Genomic DNA, 17,076 nt, shown 5'->3' on the forward strand with positions numbered 1-17,076 from the left:
TAGATTTCCCTCAGTAATCAGAAAGAGAACGCTTCTTTTTCATATTTCAAAACCCACTCCCTTTTGTTCTGTTCTGTCTAAAGAGTGCTAGTAGTATATGGATATGGCCTTTTAGTACTTAGTGAATGGTGAAACAAATTTAACAGCTTAGGCCACCAGTTCTATTGACTTCCTTATGTTCTTTCTGATGATTTTCCCTGAGGAGAGGATCTTAAAACTTAGCATTATCTTCAGGATGGAATTTAAGGTAAATTAGAATTGTATGTACATAAACCCATCAATGTAAGAAAGAAAACCTTGTGTTAGAGAGGAAGGTAGACGATATGGAGGCTGCCCTGAGAAGAATAACTAGCATAGTGAAGGGTCTGGAAAGCACAGTATATGGAGGAAACATTTGAAGGTAATGGAGATATTCAATTAAGTCTAGTGGGAAGTTCAGAACCATATATGCAGTTTTGAAACCAATAGTCATAGCTGTGAAAGCATCTTTTATGTTTAAAAGGTAACATGAACATATTTTTTTTTTACAGGCTGTTACTTCATAGTTCTGTTTAGAAAAAAATATTGAAAATACACCCATTGATTTGACAACAGTAAATCCAGACATGGACAAGGAGAAAAGCAACACAAAAGCAAGGTAAAATAAGATATAATAAAATTAAAATTTCAACAATATATGACTAGTGGTAAGCCATTCTGACAATGAAGAATGTACAGTGTCATGTGAGGAATGGATGAGGTGCTGGAGTTTAGCAAACCTTAGGGAGGGGTTCCTGACAAGAAGGGCAGATTAACACCGGCTCCTTCCCAGACCAGTCTTGGATATGCCAAAAACGTGAGACAGGAGTTGCTGGAAATGAGAAGTTAACCAACAGCTGAAAAACCCTGGGAAGGCCGAAGGTGATTAGGTGTAAGCAGACGGAGAAGAGGTTGGAGAGATTCATGTGCTTCCTTTTTCACATTCCTCTCGGTGGATCAGCATCCACTCAGGAAGAAAATAATGGAGTGAGGAAGTACTTGAAGAAACAGACTTCTATTTAAACCTGATGGGTTGAACTCATGCTCTTACTGCTTTCCTTCCTGAAATCCCACCAAGTGATCAAAAAGGAGTAAACCCACAAGAGAAGGAAAGAGGAGACAAACACATGGGAGCTGCCCGTGTCGTTTTGGAAGCTTGGGAACAGAAGGATAAGTGATTACTGATTTTGCAGAGCTGGCAGTGCAAACTGAAGGTGGAAGGGTGAAGCCCGGAAGCAGCTTCTTCATCCCTGCTGCCACCTGACCTCCCACCTCTAAGGATCCTCTCGAAGTGGCAGTGGCAGCGAAAGCAGTAACCTGACAGTTTGTAGAAGAAACAGAACGCAGATCCCCTTCCTTAACCTCACTCAGCCAGGAGAATGTTTCTTCCTTCGTTCCAACAGAAGACATCCAGGATGTGGGGACACCAAACACAGCTGAGAGTACATTACTGTACCCAAGTCATAGGGAACCTTAGTATTCTTCCTGTGCTGGACTTTGAGGAAGCTCACAGCCAGAATCGAAGCATATTATTCTCTGGGAATCTGGCCAGCCAACAGGAAAGATAAGGCCACTTGGGAAAACCTCAACCAAGCCTCAGATATCCCACAGTGAAATCTGCCAGTTGACAGATTCCACCAGTGCATGAAGAGTGGTCTCATTGCTGCCTCAGTGATGATTCTTAAATATGAGCAGATGACCCATGATCGTTTGAGGAAAGTTTATAGCTTGACGGAAACTCAAATCATAGAAGCCTGGAGAAAATAGACCATGCAGGGAGAAGAAAAGTTCAGTAACAACCAGCACAAGCTTATCCTGGGTTGTCAGGTGACAGAAGAACTAGCATTAAGAGAATAAAAAATAGGGGACATCTGGAGGAAAAAAATAGCTTTTGGAAATTAAATATGTGATAACAGAAATGGAGATTGAGAGAATAGGTGAAAGATAAAGCTGAGAAAGTTCTCCAGAAGGAAAAAGGGAAAGCTAGAGATAGAAAGTAGGAGAGTAAAGATAAGAAGGAGGATACGTAGGAGACAAAAATAAGATGATAGAAATAAATTCCAAAAATTCCTGTAATCACAGTAAATGCAAATGGGCTACACTTTGGTCTTTTTTTTTTTAATGTCAAACTGGATTAATGCATGTGTGGAAACATCTTAGAAAGCTAAAGGGTACCAACAGATGAAAAGTAAAAAGATGCTTTCATATTCTCTACTGGGTCATAGGGAACAATTACAAGACTTCACCATTGCAGACCGTAAAACTTGTTTAAACAAATTCTCAAAACATCTCAATAGATCTACTTCTTAATCACAGTAGACATCAGTTACAAGAGGTTGACTTGAAAACCAGTCTACATTTGGAAATATGATGTCTGAAAAACAGACACTTTTCTGAAAGAGCCCTGCCCCAGGAGGAAACAATGTAGAACTGAGTCTAGAAAAGCAAGAAACAAGAAGGAGTTGAACTTGCCCGGCTAATCCTGTTGCACTTACAGGCGGTGTGGTGTAGCCGATTCAGCTGTGCAGAGAGAAATTTATAGTCTACAGCTTACATTACCAAACAAGATAGGCTGGAAAATTAATGAGGTAACAATCCATTCCAAGAAGTTAAGGAGAAAAACCTGAACAGACTAAACCAAAACAAAATCGAGGGAAGGAGATAAGCAGTATCAGAAATTAACAAAATAGAAATCAAAGAGAGAGAAAATCAGGAAAAGCAGCCGCTGTCGATCAATCGGCAGATCTTTGACAGAACGGAGCAGGAAAAGGGAAGTCACAAGTGGACGGTCAGAGTTGTGCATTGCACAGCTCTAGGAAGCTCCGCTTAGCGTGTGTTCTCTCTACGTACTGCCTCCCTGCTTTACAGGGGGAGCGGAGCAGTGCCAGGCAGTGGCTCTGTAACCACTACCAAGGGGGTGGGAGATGGGAGCTCCATCAGCACAGAAGGGTCTGCAGTTAAAAAGAGGAGAAAATTAACTATTTCATGGCAATTAGTCTGAAACAAAATGTCAACGTTTTAAGAAAAGTATGAACAAAATAGGCTCAATAAGTAATAGGCAAGGTGAACTTTTTAAAGTTTTTATTTAAATTCTAGTTAGTTAACATACAGTGTTACTACAGTAGTTTCAGGTGTACAATATAGTGATTCAGCACCTCCAAAGGACACCCAGTGCTCATCGGGACAGGAGCACTCCTTAATCCCCATCACCTGTTTCACCCAGCCCCCCCCACCCTCACCCTTCTGGTACCTCACTGTGTTCTCTACAGTTAAGAGCCTCTTTCTTGATTTGCCTCTCTCTCTTTTTTGCTCCCCTCTGCTCATTTGATTTGTTTTTTAAATTCCACATGAGTGAAATCATACGGTATTTGTTTTTTTCTGACTTATTTTGCTTAGCACAGTACTCTCTGGTTCCATCCACATCATTGCAAATGGCAAGATTTCATTCCTTTTTATCCACTAAAATTGTTGAATTTGTAGTTATGAATCATGATTGCCTCCCCAACTTCCCCTTCCCCCATAGACCACACATACTAGGCTCAGGCAGATTTCCAGAGTTTCTGAGTTCTAACAAATTCAAGAAATGAATAATTCCAATCTTATACAACTTCTTCCACAGAACAGAAAAAGAGAAAATTGTCCCTAAATTGCGCACACACATCGGGCGGGGGCAACGGGAGGGAGAGAGAGAAACTTAAGCAGACTCTGTGCTGAACTCGGAGCCTGAGCTGGGGCTCAATCTCATGACCCTGAGAGCACAACCGGAGCCAAAACCAAGAATCCAATGCCCAACCCACTGCGCCACCCAGCGCCCCCATTTATACAATCTTCTAAGTCAGTTTCATTCATAACCTTAGAAGCAGAAAACCCTGAATAAGATACTAACCTACAGGTTACAGTAGCATATAAAAATGGATGATACACCGAGATCAAATTGAATAGCTTATCTCAAAAATGCAAGGTTAGTTCAGCATTAGAAAGTGCATCAATACCAATTACCATTAATATAGTAAAGGAAGAAAAGCCTTTGATAGAATGGATTATCTCTTAATGATAAAAACCTTTAGCAAACTACATGATTAAGGGCATTTACCAAAAACCTGAAGCAAGTATTTTTAATGGTTGGGTCTTAAAAGTGTTCCTTTTAAGTTGAGAAAAGTGGCAAGGATACTTGCTATTGCCACTTCTGTGTGACATCCTGTTAAAGGTCCTAAGTCAATAAGACAAGAAAAAAAAAAGATGAAAGCTGGAAGGTTTGAAAAAGGAGAAACAAACCGTAATCATTTTTAGATGATATGATGTCTAGTAAGAAAGTACAAAAGAATTTACAGTTTTGTAATTAATAAGTTAATTTAACTTAGCAAGGCTGCTAGTTTAAAATCAGTGTATGTAAGTGAATTTCATTCCTATAGTCCAGCAATAGATCGAAAACTTATTTTTAATCATAACTACCATTTGTAATAGTAATGAAAAACCCAGTACCTAGGAAAAATCGTGTGTTTGGCCTTTGTGGAGAAAATTACAAAATTTAATTGAGAATGCAACAAAATTTATATGGAAAAGCAAAAGGCCAAGGATATGTAAGCACTCTTTAAGAAAAAAATTTGGAGGCATGAACCTACAGCTGTGACAACTATAGCAATTAAAGCAGTGGGATAGAAAAACAAGGATAGACAAATAAAAATAAAGAACCAGAGGTGGATACTTGTATACGTTTGGAGTGATGCAGACTTGTATACAATTGTATACCTGGAGTTACAGGTCAGGGAAGGAAAGGATGGGGGTGTTTAGTAATACATGGTGACAATTGCATATCGTTATGGAGTGGGAGCAGGGAGAATTGGATCTACCCTTCACATCATACCCCAAACTCAAGGATGAACTATAAGACTTGTGGAAGGCAAAACTTTAAAACTATTTGGAAAAATAAGAGTTTTGTCAAGATTGAAGTAAGGACAGATTTCTTAAGAATAAACACAGATTGTAGGGGCGCCTGGGTGGCTCAGTTGTTAAACATCTGCCTTCAGCTCAGGTCATGGTTCCAGGGTCCTGGGATCGAGCCCCGCATCGGGCTCCCTGCTTGGTGGGAAGCCTGCTTCTCCCTCCCCCACTCCCCCAGTTGTGTTCCCTCTCTTGCTGTGTCTCTCTCTGTCAAATAAATAAATAAAATCTTTAAAAAAGAAAAGAATAAACACAAATTGTAGATGCAAAGATAGATAAATTAGGTTATATTAAAGTGAAGAACTTAGATTTATGAAGACTTCATCAAGAAAGTGAGAAGTTGAGTCCAAACCAGAAGAGGTTTTCAGCACATGTAAAATGACAAAAGATTACGATATAAAATGTGAAAAGAACTTCTGAACATTGTTAAGAAAATGGTATACAATTCACTATAAAAAAAAAGAAAAAAGGATATGGATTAGACATTTCAACAAAGAGGAAACTGTTCAAGGTGTTTATAAACCAAAGGGGACTCAGAATGCTCAAGGGAGAAGGGTTTAAGAATACCTAATAAAGGTGTCCATGAACAAGTATGAAGAAGTTGTGTTCTGTCTTTGAAGAGAAAGTTTGCTTTCTTATTCATGTGACTAAATATTTTTGTTTAATATACCAATGGGTAGTTTTGCCCACTGAGCAGCATGTGAGGATCTACAGAGCTCTGCATTTCCTCCACCTTGCAAAAATATGGTCTATGGCATAAGTCAGCTGTAGGCACTGATTTTGGATTCTGTTCTTATGAAAAGATTTTCTAACATTTACAGATAGGCAGTTGGCTAATGTATTGTGAAATATTTGGTTTTAGTCTTGATAAGGGTGGTTGTTGGTGTTGGTTTTATAAAGAAGGGTAATATATGAGTATTGAATTTCAAAAAACTGTATTCTGACCTCACTCTGCTGCTAATTGGTTAATATTTCATCTTTTAAGTTAGATGAGGGTTCTTAAGTCCTTTCCAGCATTAAAATTTCCATGATAATATCAGACCTCTTTTGCATTTAACTAGACTCTCCATGTTTCAGATCTGCTTTTTATATTTTTTATTATTTATTTATTAAATTTTTTTTTTTTTTTTTTAATTTTTAAGTAGGCTCCACATCCAGCATGGAGCCCAGGGCAGGGCTTGAACTCACAACCCTGAGATCAAGACCTGAGCTGAGATCAAGAGTCGGACACTTAACTGACTGAGCCCCACAGGTGCCCTCAGATCTGCTTTTTAAAGTGTATCAAAAATTGCTTGAAAGATAGATATTATATTGTACAGTACAGTATAAGGATTTAAACTTTGAGTCCTAGAGTTTGTTAACCATAGTGTCTTACTTTCTTTGTCATATTAGACTTCAAAAATATGAAAAGCAAGAATATGAAGATGTCACCCTGTCAGAGGATCAACCAGCTAAAGTAGCAGAAAAAGAAACCTCGAAATATAAAACATTCAGAATGCTTTCTGTACCCCTGAAGTCAGAGGAAACAGGAGAAATCTGTCGAGATTACTACTCTCCAGGCATGCCAGTTTATGTTTTCTTTTATGGAGATGGAAAGAAGTTTTCATAGCATTAACTTAAGAATAACAAGTGAACTACACTGCAATACTAGTCTATTTTCAGAGTACGAGGTTCGGTACTTTATTGATTTCGTTAGTCGTAGCTGTTGGTGAGATCTTCAGATATAGAGCTTGTCTCTTAAAAGGAACGTGATCTAAGTAATCCTCACCATAAAAACAACAGTGCTATCGCTGCCACCGCCAAGAATATCTGACATTTCTGGAGCAACTTAGAGTTGACCTCACTCTTGCCTGCATGTCATCTTTCTTGGGGTTTGTGTGAGGTGAGGACCCTCAAGTTGGGTCCGTGTTCCCTGAAGGCCCTGCTGCCTTCTGGCTGTGCTGTGACCTCCTCTGTGCTCTTGTCTGCCGGGACCCTGACTGCTCCTTCACGGGCCCCTGTTCGTCTTCCTTACCTCCACTTGTTCCCCCCAACTGCACTATTAACAGTATGTAAAACGATTTGTTTAACCACACTTCCTTTTTTACCCTGCTCTTCTCTATCCTCACTTTTACAAAGCTTGCTCTTTGATCTCCATCCATGGCCCCTTCTCCCCCCAGCAGCCTGTTAGCTGTGTCCCTAACTCTTCCCACTTCTCTCCTCTGCTCCTGGGTTGGCAGAACTGCAACTCAGTGTAATTGTCCGTTTTCCTGGCCTTCCGCCTCATACCGGTAAGCCTTTTTGCAGAAAACTTTCTCACTCACGTGGGTTCGTTCTTTTCCTCAATCGTGGTCTCCAGCATCAGTGGGGCGTTCAGCACTGCCTGGTGCCCTTTTATGTCTCCATTGAGCTTTGCCTCTCATTACTCACTGCATCTCTTTACACTGTCACAGTTTAACCATAAGCTTGTCCTTGATTATGCTTCCTACTTTATAAAAAATAAAAATAGAAGGAATCAAAGGGAAACCTCTAACTTGCAGCTCCCTGGCCCCATTTTGGTACTTGTCTCACTTCTGCAGCTCCTTTTTTGCCACGTCCTCAGGAATGTGGGGTCATCTTCCATTCTGATAGCTCTTCTCTCTCCGTGCATAAACACACTGCAGGCTCCCTGTCTTCGACCAAATAGCCCAGCAGCACTGTTGGGCCTGTGATGCCTTTTTGCACGACAAGAGCAGGCCCCCTCCCCCCCACATACTTCCTTCTCCTTCCCTCCTCACGTGAGTTCTGACTCCCATTCCACTCTCCCCAGTGTCACCAGATACCTCCACATGGCTAATTCCTAGTAAAACGAATTAGTCTGTACATCAAATAATCTTTCTCTTACTGGACTAGTCTACAACATTTTATTCTTTTGACCACTTCCTTCCTTCCTTTTCCCTTGACTTCTGAGGAGACTACTCTGTCGGCTCTCTGTCTACTTTTCTGTCTGCTCTCTTTTGGTCTCTTTCATGGATCTTTATTCCTTTGTCTGCCCTTTAAATGTTGTTGCTTTTCAGGTTTTTTAGGTTCTGCCAAAATTAGTGTTCCCTCTGTGGACTAGACCATAGCTTGACGATTTTAAATAACAATACATTTTTTTTTATTTCTTATTAAGTATATACCCAGAGCATGTAGGTGCTTCTTGCAGTTGCCTTTAGTCTTTGTCTGAATATGGTATGTTTGCTTTTCTGAAGGAGCCTAAGAACTTTGGCATACATTGGGCAAGAATGTTTTATCTGACAGATTAAGACAGAGAGAGTGCCTGGGCCTTCTAGCTAAGTGTTTGCAGGCCTGACAAAGCTTCCTTTCCAGCAGAGTGGAAAGTAGAAGTACCCTGACCCTTCTGTTACTTTCCTCAGTAAAGAGGGAGCAGAAGTACAAGCTGGATAGGAATATAAGGGCCAGGCCGAGCAACAGCTTGTTGGCTTTGTTAGGGATTTGGGGCATTATACCATGAAGATAAAAGCCACAGAAAGGTTTTACACCAAGAGTTAACACGATCAGATTTCTGCTTTGCAGAGATCACTGGCTGCAGACTGAAGAATAGATTGGAAGGGAACAGGAATTGATACTGGAGCTCAGTTACGAGGCTTTGGATATTCTGAAGGTAGGATTATCAATTAGGGTAATGGGTTGGTGAGAGAGGTGGTGTCAAAGGTGATAGCTAGGTTTCTGGTTTGGTATAATGAATAGTGGTGCCACTCTCTGAGATAAGAAGCCCTGAAGAAGGGATTTGGGAACGGATCATGGTTCAGTTTGGGTCATGTTGCATTTGAACTACCTTTGGTCCATTCCAGTGGGGATGTCAGGGAAGCAGTTGACTATATGTGTCTGGGGCTCAGAGAAGCCAGGGCTGAGGTGATGCATTTGGAGTAATTATGTGGGTGGAAACTTAAGGCACAGCCATGGGTGAGATGGCCTCAGGAAAGTGTCTGAAGTGACACAGAGACAGGGCCAAAGAACTGTAGCAGCTCTGGCCTGGATAAAGGAGGGTGGCTGCAGTGCACACACAGGGATGGTCAGAGTCAGGCTAGAGAGAGTGATGAGCAAGAGGGTGGCTGTGGGGTGTCATAGAAGCCAAAGGAAAAAATGTCATCAAAAATGAAGGAGTAGGTCGTGGTAAGTTGCTGATGTAAAAGGATCCTGAATTCACCTCTTCCCACAGACACACCAAATCTACAGCCACATATGTGACAGTTTTCTCTGGAAAACACCCCAAAACTAGCTGGTCAACTCCTGTACAGTGGGTGAATAAAGAAAAAAGCCACTTCAAAATGGGTAGGAGAGGCCAAGACACAGTCTCACTGTAAACCGTACCCGTGGTACAGCAACCCACATTCAGGAGTGAACTCACAATCCTGAGCTGCTCCCTGAGGAGCAAAGAGTTGGAACCCCCACATTGGGCACCTCAACTTTTAAGACTTGCGCCTGAGAGATGAGCCCCCAAACCAGCTAGCTTTGAAAGCCAGGGCTTGGATCCACGAGACCTACAAGGCTACACTGAACTGAGAAACAGTTCTTAAAGGGCTCCTGCAGGCTTGCCACCCCAGGGCCCAATGCACAGGCAGGTGGGAGACTAAAAATTCCCAGTTGTTCAGTGAAAGAGGCCTATTTGCTTATCTTAAAGCTTTGCTCTGAGGTTCAGGCTTCTGATTTAACATACATCCAAGTGCCTACTGAAATGTTCTCCAAAAATGGAAGCTGGTAGATGCCATCCTTACCCTCTCCCTCTCCCTCGCTCCAGGTCCCCAGTATCTCCCAGAAAGGAGCATGTCCTCTCATCTGATTTTTGTGGCTGCCACCGTGGGGATACCACTAGATGTCCTGACTGGTGGCCAGAGGGCCTATACTCTCAGGTCCCATAGTCCTGTAGTAAGTGGAGAAAGAGTTCTTAACTGGCTCCACCCAGGGCCCAGCCCAGACCCAGCAGACTGAAACACACCCCCAGTCTCTCTGGGAAAGGGGCCTATTGGCTTGTCCTGGAGCTTCAGCCTGCAGGACAGGCTTCTTGTTTGGGGCACATCTAAGAGCCTACCTAGGTACTGTCCAGGGACAGAGGCCAGTGGGCACCATCTTGGTGCTCTCCTTCTGCTTCATTCTGGGTCACTGGGATCTCCTGGGGTGGGAACGTGTGCACTGGTCTGGCACCCTGATTTTTGCATCTGCCACGTAGGAGACGCCTTTTGACCTCCTGGCTCTGGTGACCATGGGGCTTGCACATGTGAGTCCTGCTGAACTGTTACAAGTGAAGAAACATTTCTTATAGGCTCCCTGTCCCCCAGGGCACAGAGCAGAGATAGCATACTGAGGTGCACCCACAGTCTGGGAGAATAATGTTGTAATGAGGGTTAATCACTTATATGCTAGTTTGAAGGTTAAAAGATAAAAGTAGTAAAAAGAACTACAAACACAAAATTTTGTTAATGGATACAGAGGATAAAAAGATGTAAATTGTGAACATCAAAGACATAAAAATGTGGGATGGAGGAGTAAAAATGTAGAATTTTAGAATGCATTCAAACTTAAGTTGCTATTGACTTAAATAGGTTGTTATAAATATAAGTTGTTTTATGTAAGCCTCATGATAAGCACAATACAAAAACCAGTAATAGATACACAAAAGATAGAGAGATGTAAGAATACACTATAGAAAGCCCTCAGATCACAAAGGAAGAGGACAAGAGGAGAAGAAAGGAACAAAGGAATTACAAAACAGCCAGAAATCAGTTGTCATTCTTTTAAATGTAAATGTACTAATTCTCCAAACAGAAGATACAGAATGGCCAAATGGACTTAAGAAAAAATGACCTATCTATATGCTCCTTACAAGAGTCCCACTTCAGTTGCACAAACATGCACAGACTAAAATGAAAGGATGGAAAAGATTCCATGCAAATGGAAACCAGAAGCTGTGGTCATAATTGACTGTAATGAGATGAAGAAGTCAGTATATAATAATGATGATAAAGGGGCCAATAGAGCAGGAGGTTATAACATTTGTAAATATGAACTCAACATAGGGGCACCTACATACATATTAACAGACCTAAAATTGATAAAAAGACAGGAATAGTGGGGGACTTTAACACTGCACTTAAATCAATGGGACAGATCATCCAGACAAAAACAAAAAAGTCCCCCAAAACAATAAGGAAACATTGGTGTTAACATGTAAGCCCAGATGGATTTAATAGATGTAGTAGAACATTTCATCCAAAAGCAGCAGACTACACATAACTTCTCAAGTGTTCATGGGATGGATGTTCGCTGAGATAGATCACACAACAGGCCACAAAACAAGTCTCAATAAATTTAAGCAGGTTGAAATCATGCCAGGTATCTTTTCTGCCACAATGGTAAAACAAAACAAAACAAAACAAAACAAAACAAAACCTAGAAATAAGTTAGAAAAAGAAAACTGGAAGATTCGCAAACATGGAGATTAAGCAACGTGCTACTGAACAACCAAAGGCTAGGGCACTTGGGGTGGCTCAGTTGGTTAAGCGTCTGCCTTTGGCTCAGGTCATGATCCCAGGGGCCTAGGATTAAGCCCCGCATTGGGCTCCCTGTTCAGCAGGAAGCCTGCTTCTCCTTCTCTATGCCACTCCTCCCGCTGTGAGCTCTCTGTGTCTCTCAAATAAAATCTTAAAAAAAAAAAAAAAAACTGGAGGGGGAGGAGCAAGATGGCAGAGGAGTAGGAGACCTAAATTTTGTCTGGTCCCAGGAATTCAGCTAGATAGGGATCAAACCATTCTGAACACCTACAAACTCAACAGGAGATTGAAGAAAAGAATAGCAACAACTCTCTGAACAGAAAAGCGACCACTTTCTGGAAGGTAGGACGTGCAGAGAAGTGAATCCGAGGCGATATACGGGAAGATAGACCACAGGGAGAGGGAGCCTCTGTCAGCTGGCTACTGGCAAGTGATAGAGCAGCGAAGCACAAAATCGGAACTTTTAGAAGTCGGCTCCGCTGAGGGACGTCGCTCCAGTGGCTAAGTGGGGGGTGGAACCCTCACGGGGCAGTGTGGTCTCAGGACCCTGGGGGTCACAGAAAGACCAGGGGTGCCTCAGTGTGGCAGAGCTCCCAGGTATCAGAGCAGGGAAGCTGGCTGCAGAAACGGAGCCGAGGAGTGGGCTCTCAGCTCGGGGTTGCCATAAACCGTGATCCGCGGCACAGTTGGGCCCCTGCTCCTCCAGCAGAGACCCAACAAATAGCAGATCTGGGGAGACTCCCTTCCTGCCCCGGGAGGAGCGGCGCGGGAGCGAACTGCAGGGATCTGCTGGGTTTGGAGACTCCACACGGGGTCGGTTGCCAGAGATAGAAACTCTCGGTCACAGGCCAGGTGAGCACAGAGTGTGGCCGGAGACCGGGGAGACGGGAGTGATTGACTGCTTTTCTCTGGGGGCGCACTGAGGAGTGGGGCCCGAGTTCTTGGCTCCTCCGGGGTGGAGATTGGGAGGTCGCCATTTCACTCTCATCCTCCAAAGCTGTACGGAAAGCTTGCAGGGAACAAAAGCTCCCGAGAGCAAACCCGAGCAGATGACTTAGCCCGTACCTGGCAAGGGTGTGGCAATTCTGCCTCCGGCAAAGACATCTGAGAACCACGGCAACAGGCCCCTCCCCCAGAAGATCAGCAAGAACAGCCAGATAAGACCAAGTTTACCGATCAATGAGAATGGCAGAACTCCAGCACTAGGGGAATACAGCACATAGAATTCATGGCTGTTTTCCCATGATTCTTTAGTCTTTCAAAGTAAATTTTTTTAATTTTCTTTTTTTCTTTTTCTTTTTTCCTCTTTTTCTCTTTTTCAACCAACATCTTATCAATCCCTTTTTTAATAAATATTTTTTATTTTTCATTTTTAGAGTCATATTCTATCCCTTCATAGTAGTTAACCTTATTTTTGGTATGTATATATATAAGTTGTTCTCTTTTTAAAATTTTGGGATACAGTTTCTTCTAACAGACGAAAATATACCCTAAATCTCTAGTGTATGGCTTTGTTCCAGTTTCCTGCCTGATCACAGTCTCTCCCTTTTTTTTTTTTTTAAAATCCTCTTCCTTTTTTCAACCAACTACTTATCAATTCCCTTTATAAAATCTTTTATAATTTTCATCTTTACAGTCATATTCCATCCCTTCATCATACTTATCCTTATTTTTGTACATATATAAGTTTTTCTTTCTTTAAAATTTTGGGAGGCACTTTCTTCTAACAGACCAAAATATGCCCAAAATCTAGTATGTGGCACTGATTTATGCACCAGCCTGATCATATTTGATCATATTCTTTTTTTTTTTTTAATCTTTTTCTTTTTTCCTTTTTCTTTCTTTCCCTTTCTTTCCCCCAGTTTCAGGTCTCTTCTAATTTGTTTAGTGTATATTTTTCTGGGGTCATTGTTACCCTGTTAGCATTTTGTTCTCTCATTCATCTATTCTCTTCTGGACAAAATGACAAGGCGGAAAAAATCACCTCAAAAAAAAGGACAAGAGGCAGTACCAACTGCCAGGGACCTAATCAGTATGGACATTAGTAAGATGTTGGAACTAGAGTTCAGAATGATGATTTTAAAGATACTAGCTGGGCTTGAAAAAAGCATGGAAGATATTAGAGAAACGCTTTCTGGAGAAATAAAAGAACTAAAATCTAACCAAGTCGACATCAAAAAGGCTATTAATGAGGTGTAATCCAAAATGGAGGCTCTAACTGCTAGGATAAATGAGGCAGAAGAGAGATTAGTGATATAGAAGACCAAATGATGGAAAATCAAGAAGCTGAGAAAAAGAGAGATAAACAAGTACTGGATCACGAGGGCAGAATTCGAGAGAGAAGTGATACCATAAGATGAAACAATATTAGGATAATCGGGATACCAGAAGAAGAAGAAAGAGAGAGAGGGGCAGAAGGTATATTGGAGCAAATTATAGCAGAGAACTTCCCTAGTTTCGGGAAAGAAACAGACATCAAAATCCAGGAGGCACAGAGAACCCCCTTCAAAGTCAATAAAAAGAGGTCAACACCCCGACATCTAATAGTAAAACTTACGAGTCTCAGAGACAAAGAAAATCCTGAAAGCAGCTCGGGGATAAGAGGTCTGTAACCTACAATGGTAGAAACATTAGATTGGCAACAGACCTATCCACTGAGACCTGGCAGGCCAGAAAGGACTGGCAGGATATATTCAGAGCACTAAATGAGAAAAATATGCAGCCAAGAATACTATATCCAGCTAGGCTGTCATTGAAAATAGAAGGAGAGATAAAAAGCTTCCAGGACAAACAAAAACTAAAGGAATTTGCAAACACCAAACCAGCCCTACAAGAAATACTGAAAGAGGTCTTCTAAGCAAAGAGAGAGCCTAATAACATAGACCAGAAAGGAACACAGACAATATACAGTAACAGTCACCTTACAGGAAATACAATGGCACTAAATTCATATCTTTGAATAGTTACCCTGAATGTAAATGGGCTAAATGCCCCAATCAAAAGACACAGGCTATCAGATAAAAAAACAAGACCCATCGATATGCTGTCTGCAAGAGACTCATTTTAGACCCAAAGACACCTCCAGATTGAAAGTGAGGGGGTGGAAAACCATTTACCATGCTAATGGACACCAAAAGAAAGCTGGGGTGGCAATCCTTATATCAGACAAATTAGATTTTAAACCAAAGACTGTAATAAGAGATGAGGGAGGACACTATATCCTACTTAAAGGGTCTATCCAACAAGAAGATCTAACCATTGTAAATATCTATGCCCCTAACATGGGAGCAGCCAATTATATAAGGCAATTAATAACAAAAGCAAAGAAACACATCGACAACAATACAATAATAGTAGGGGACTTTAACACCCCCTCACTGAAATGGACAGATCATCTAAGCAAAAGATCAACAAGGAAATAAAGACTTTAAATGACACACTGGACCAAATGGACTTCACAGATATGTTCAGAACATTCCAACCCAAAGCAACAGAATACACATTCTTCTCTAGTGCCCATGGAACATTCTCCAGAATAGATCACATCCTAGGTCACAAATCAGGTCTCAACCGGTACCAAAAGACTGGGATCATTCCCTGCGTATTTTCGGACCACAATGCTTTGAAAGTAGAACTCAATGACGAGGAAACTTGGAAAGAACTCAGATACATGGAGGCTAAAGAGCATCCTACTAAAGAATGAATGGGTCAACCAGGAAGTTAAAGAAGAATTAAAAAAATTCATGGAAACCAATGAAAATGAAAACACAAATGTTCAAAATCTTTGGGATACAGCAAAGGCAGTCCTAAGAGGAAAGTATATAGCAATACAAGCCTTTCTCAAGAAACAAGAAAGGTCTCAAATACACAACCTAACCCTACACCTAAAGGAGCTGGAGAAAGAACGGCAAATAAAGCCTAAAACCAGCAGGAGAAGAGAAATAATAAAGATCAGAGCAGAAATCAATGAAACAGAAACCAAAAGAACAGTAGAATAGATCAATGAAACTAGGAGCTGGTTCTTTGAAAGAATTAATAAGACTGATAAACCCCTGGCCAGACCTGTCAAAAAGAAAAGAGAAATGACCCAAATCAACATAATCATGAATGAAAGAGGAGAGATCACAACCAACACCAAAGAAATACAAACAACTATAAGAACATTATGAGCAACTATATGCCAGCAAATTAGATAATCTGGAAGAAATGGATGCATTTCTAGAGATGTATAAACTACCAAAACTGAACCAGGAAATAATAGAAAACCTGAACAGACCTATAACCACTAAGGAAATTGAAGCAGTTATCAAAAATCTCCCAATAAACAAGAGCCCAGGGCCAGATGGCTTCCCAGGGGAATTCTACCAAACATTTAAGGAGAATTAATACTTATTCTTCTGAAACTGTTCCAAAAAATAGAAATGGAAGGAAAACTTTCAAACTCGTTTTATGAGGCCACCATTACCTTGATCCCAAAACCAGACAAAGACCCCATCAAAAAGGAGAATTACAGACCAATATCCCTGATGAACATGGATGCAAAAATTCTCACCAAAATACTAGCCAATAGGATCCAACAGTACATTAAAAGGATTATTCACCACGACCAAGTGGGATTTATCCCTGGGCTGCAAGGTTGGTTCAACATCTGCAAATTAATCAATGAGAAACAATACATTAATAAAAGAAAGAACAAGAACCATATGATCCTCTCAATAGATGCAGGAAAAGCATTTGACAAAGTACAACATCCTTTCTTGATCAAAACTCTTCAGAGTATAGGGATAGAGGGCACATACCTCAATATCATAAAAGCCATCTGTGAAAAACCCACAGCGAATATCATTCTCAATGGGGAAAAACTGAGAGCTGTCCCCCTAAGGTCAGGAACGCAGCAGGGATGTCCACTATCACCACTGCTATTCAACATAGTATTAGAAGTCCTAGCCGCAGCAATCAGACAACAAAAAGAAATACAAGGCATCCGAATTGGCAAAGAAGAAGTCAAACTCTCACTCTTTGCAGATGATATGATACTTTATGTAGAAAACCCAAAAGACTCCACCCCAAAACTGCTAGAACTCATACAGGAGTTCAGTCAAGTGGCAGGATATAAAATCAATGCACAGAAATCAGTGGCATTCCTATACATCAACAACAAGACAGAAGAAAGGGAAATTAAGGAGTCGATCCCATTTACAATTGCACCCAAAACCATAAGATACCTAGGAATAAATCTAACCAAAGAGGCAAAGGATCTGTACTCAGAAAACTATAAAATACTCATGAAGGAAATTGAGGAAGACACAAAGAAATGGAAAAATGGATTGGAAGGACAAATATTGTGAAGATGTCAATGCTACCTACAGCAATCTACACATTTAATGCAATCCCCATCAAAATACCATCCACTTTGTTCAAAGAAATGGAACAAATAATCCTAAAATTTGTATGGAACCAGAAAAGACCCTGAATAGCCAGAGGAATTTTGAAAAAGAAAAGCAAAGCTGGTGGCATCACAATTCCAGACTTCAAGCTCTATTACAAAGCTGTCATCATCAAGACAGTATGGTACTGGTACCAAAACAGACACATAGACCAATGG

General features: G+C 41.1%; 1 protein-coding gene across 1 annotated transcript in view; it reads left to right on the forward strand.

Moving 5' to 3' along the window:
- Positions 1–235: 235 nt before the first annotated feature.
- Positions 236–17,076, forward strand: part of DNAH14 (dynein axonemal heavy chain 14) — a 346,072-nt gene continuing 329,231 nt past the window's right edge. Inside the window, exons 1-3 of the mRNA XM_078078658.1 lie at positions 236–247; positions 546–637; positions 6,352–6,497. Of these exons, the coding sequence (XP_077934784.1) occupies positions 236–247; positions 546–637; positions 6,352–6,497 (250 nt within the window). The remainder of the gene's footprint in view (positions 248–545; positions 638–6,351; positions 6,498–17,076) is intronic.

Source organism: Halichoerus grypus, chromosome 7 (assembly GCF_964656455.1).
Source record: "Halichoerus grypus chromosome 7, mHalGry1.hap1.1, whole genome shotgun sequence".
NCBI classification, from domain to species: Eukaryota; Metazoa; Chordata; class Mammalia; order Carnivora; family Phocidae; genus Halichoerus; species Halichoerus grypus.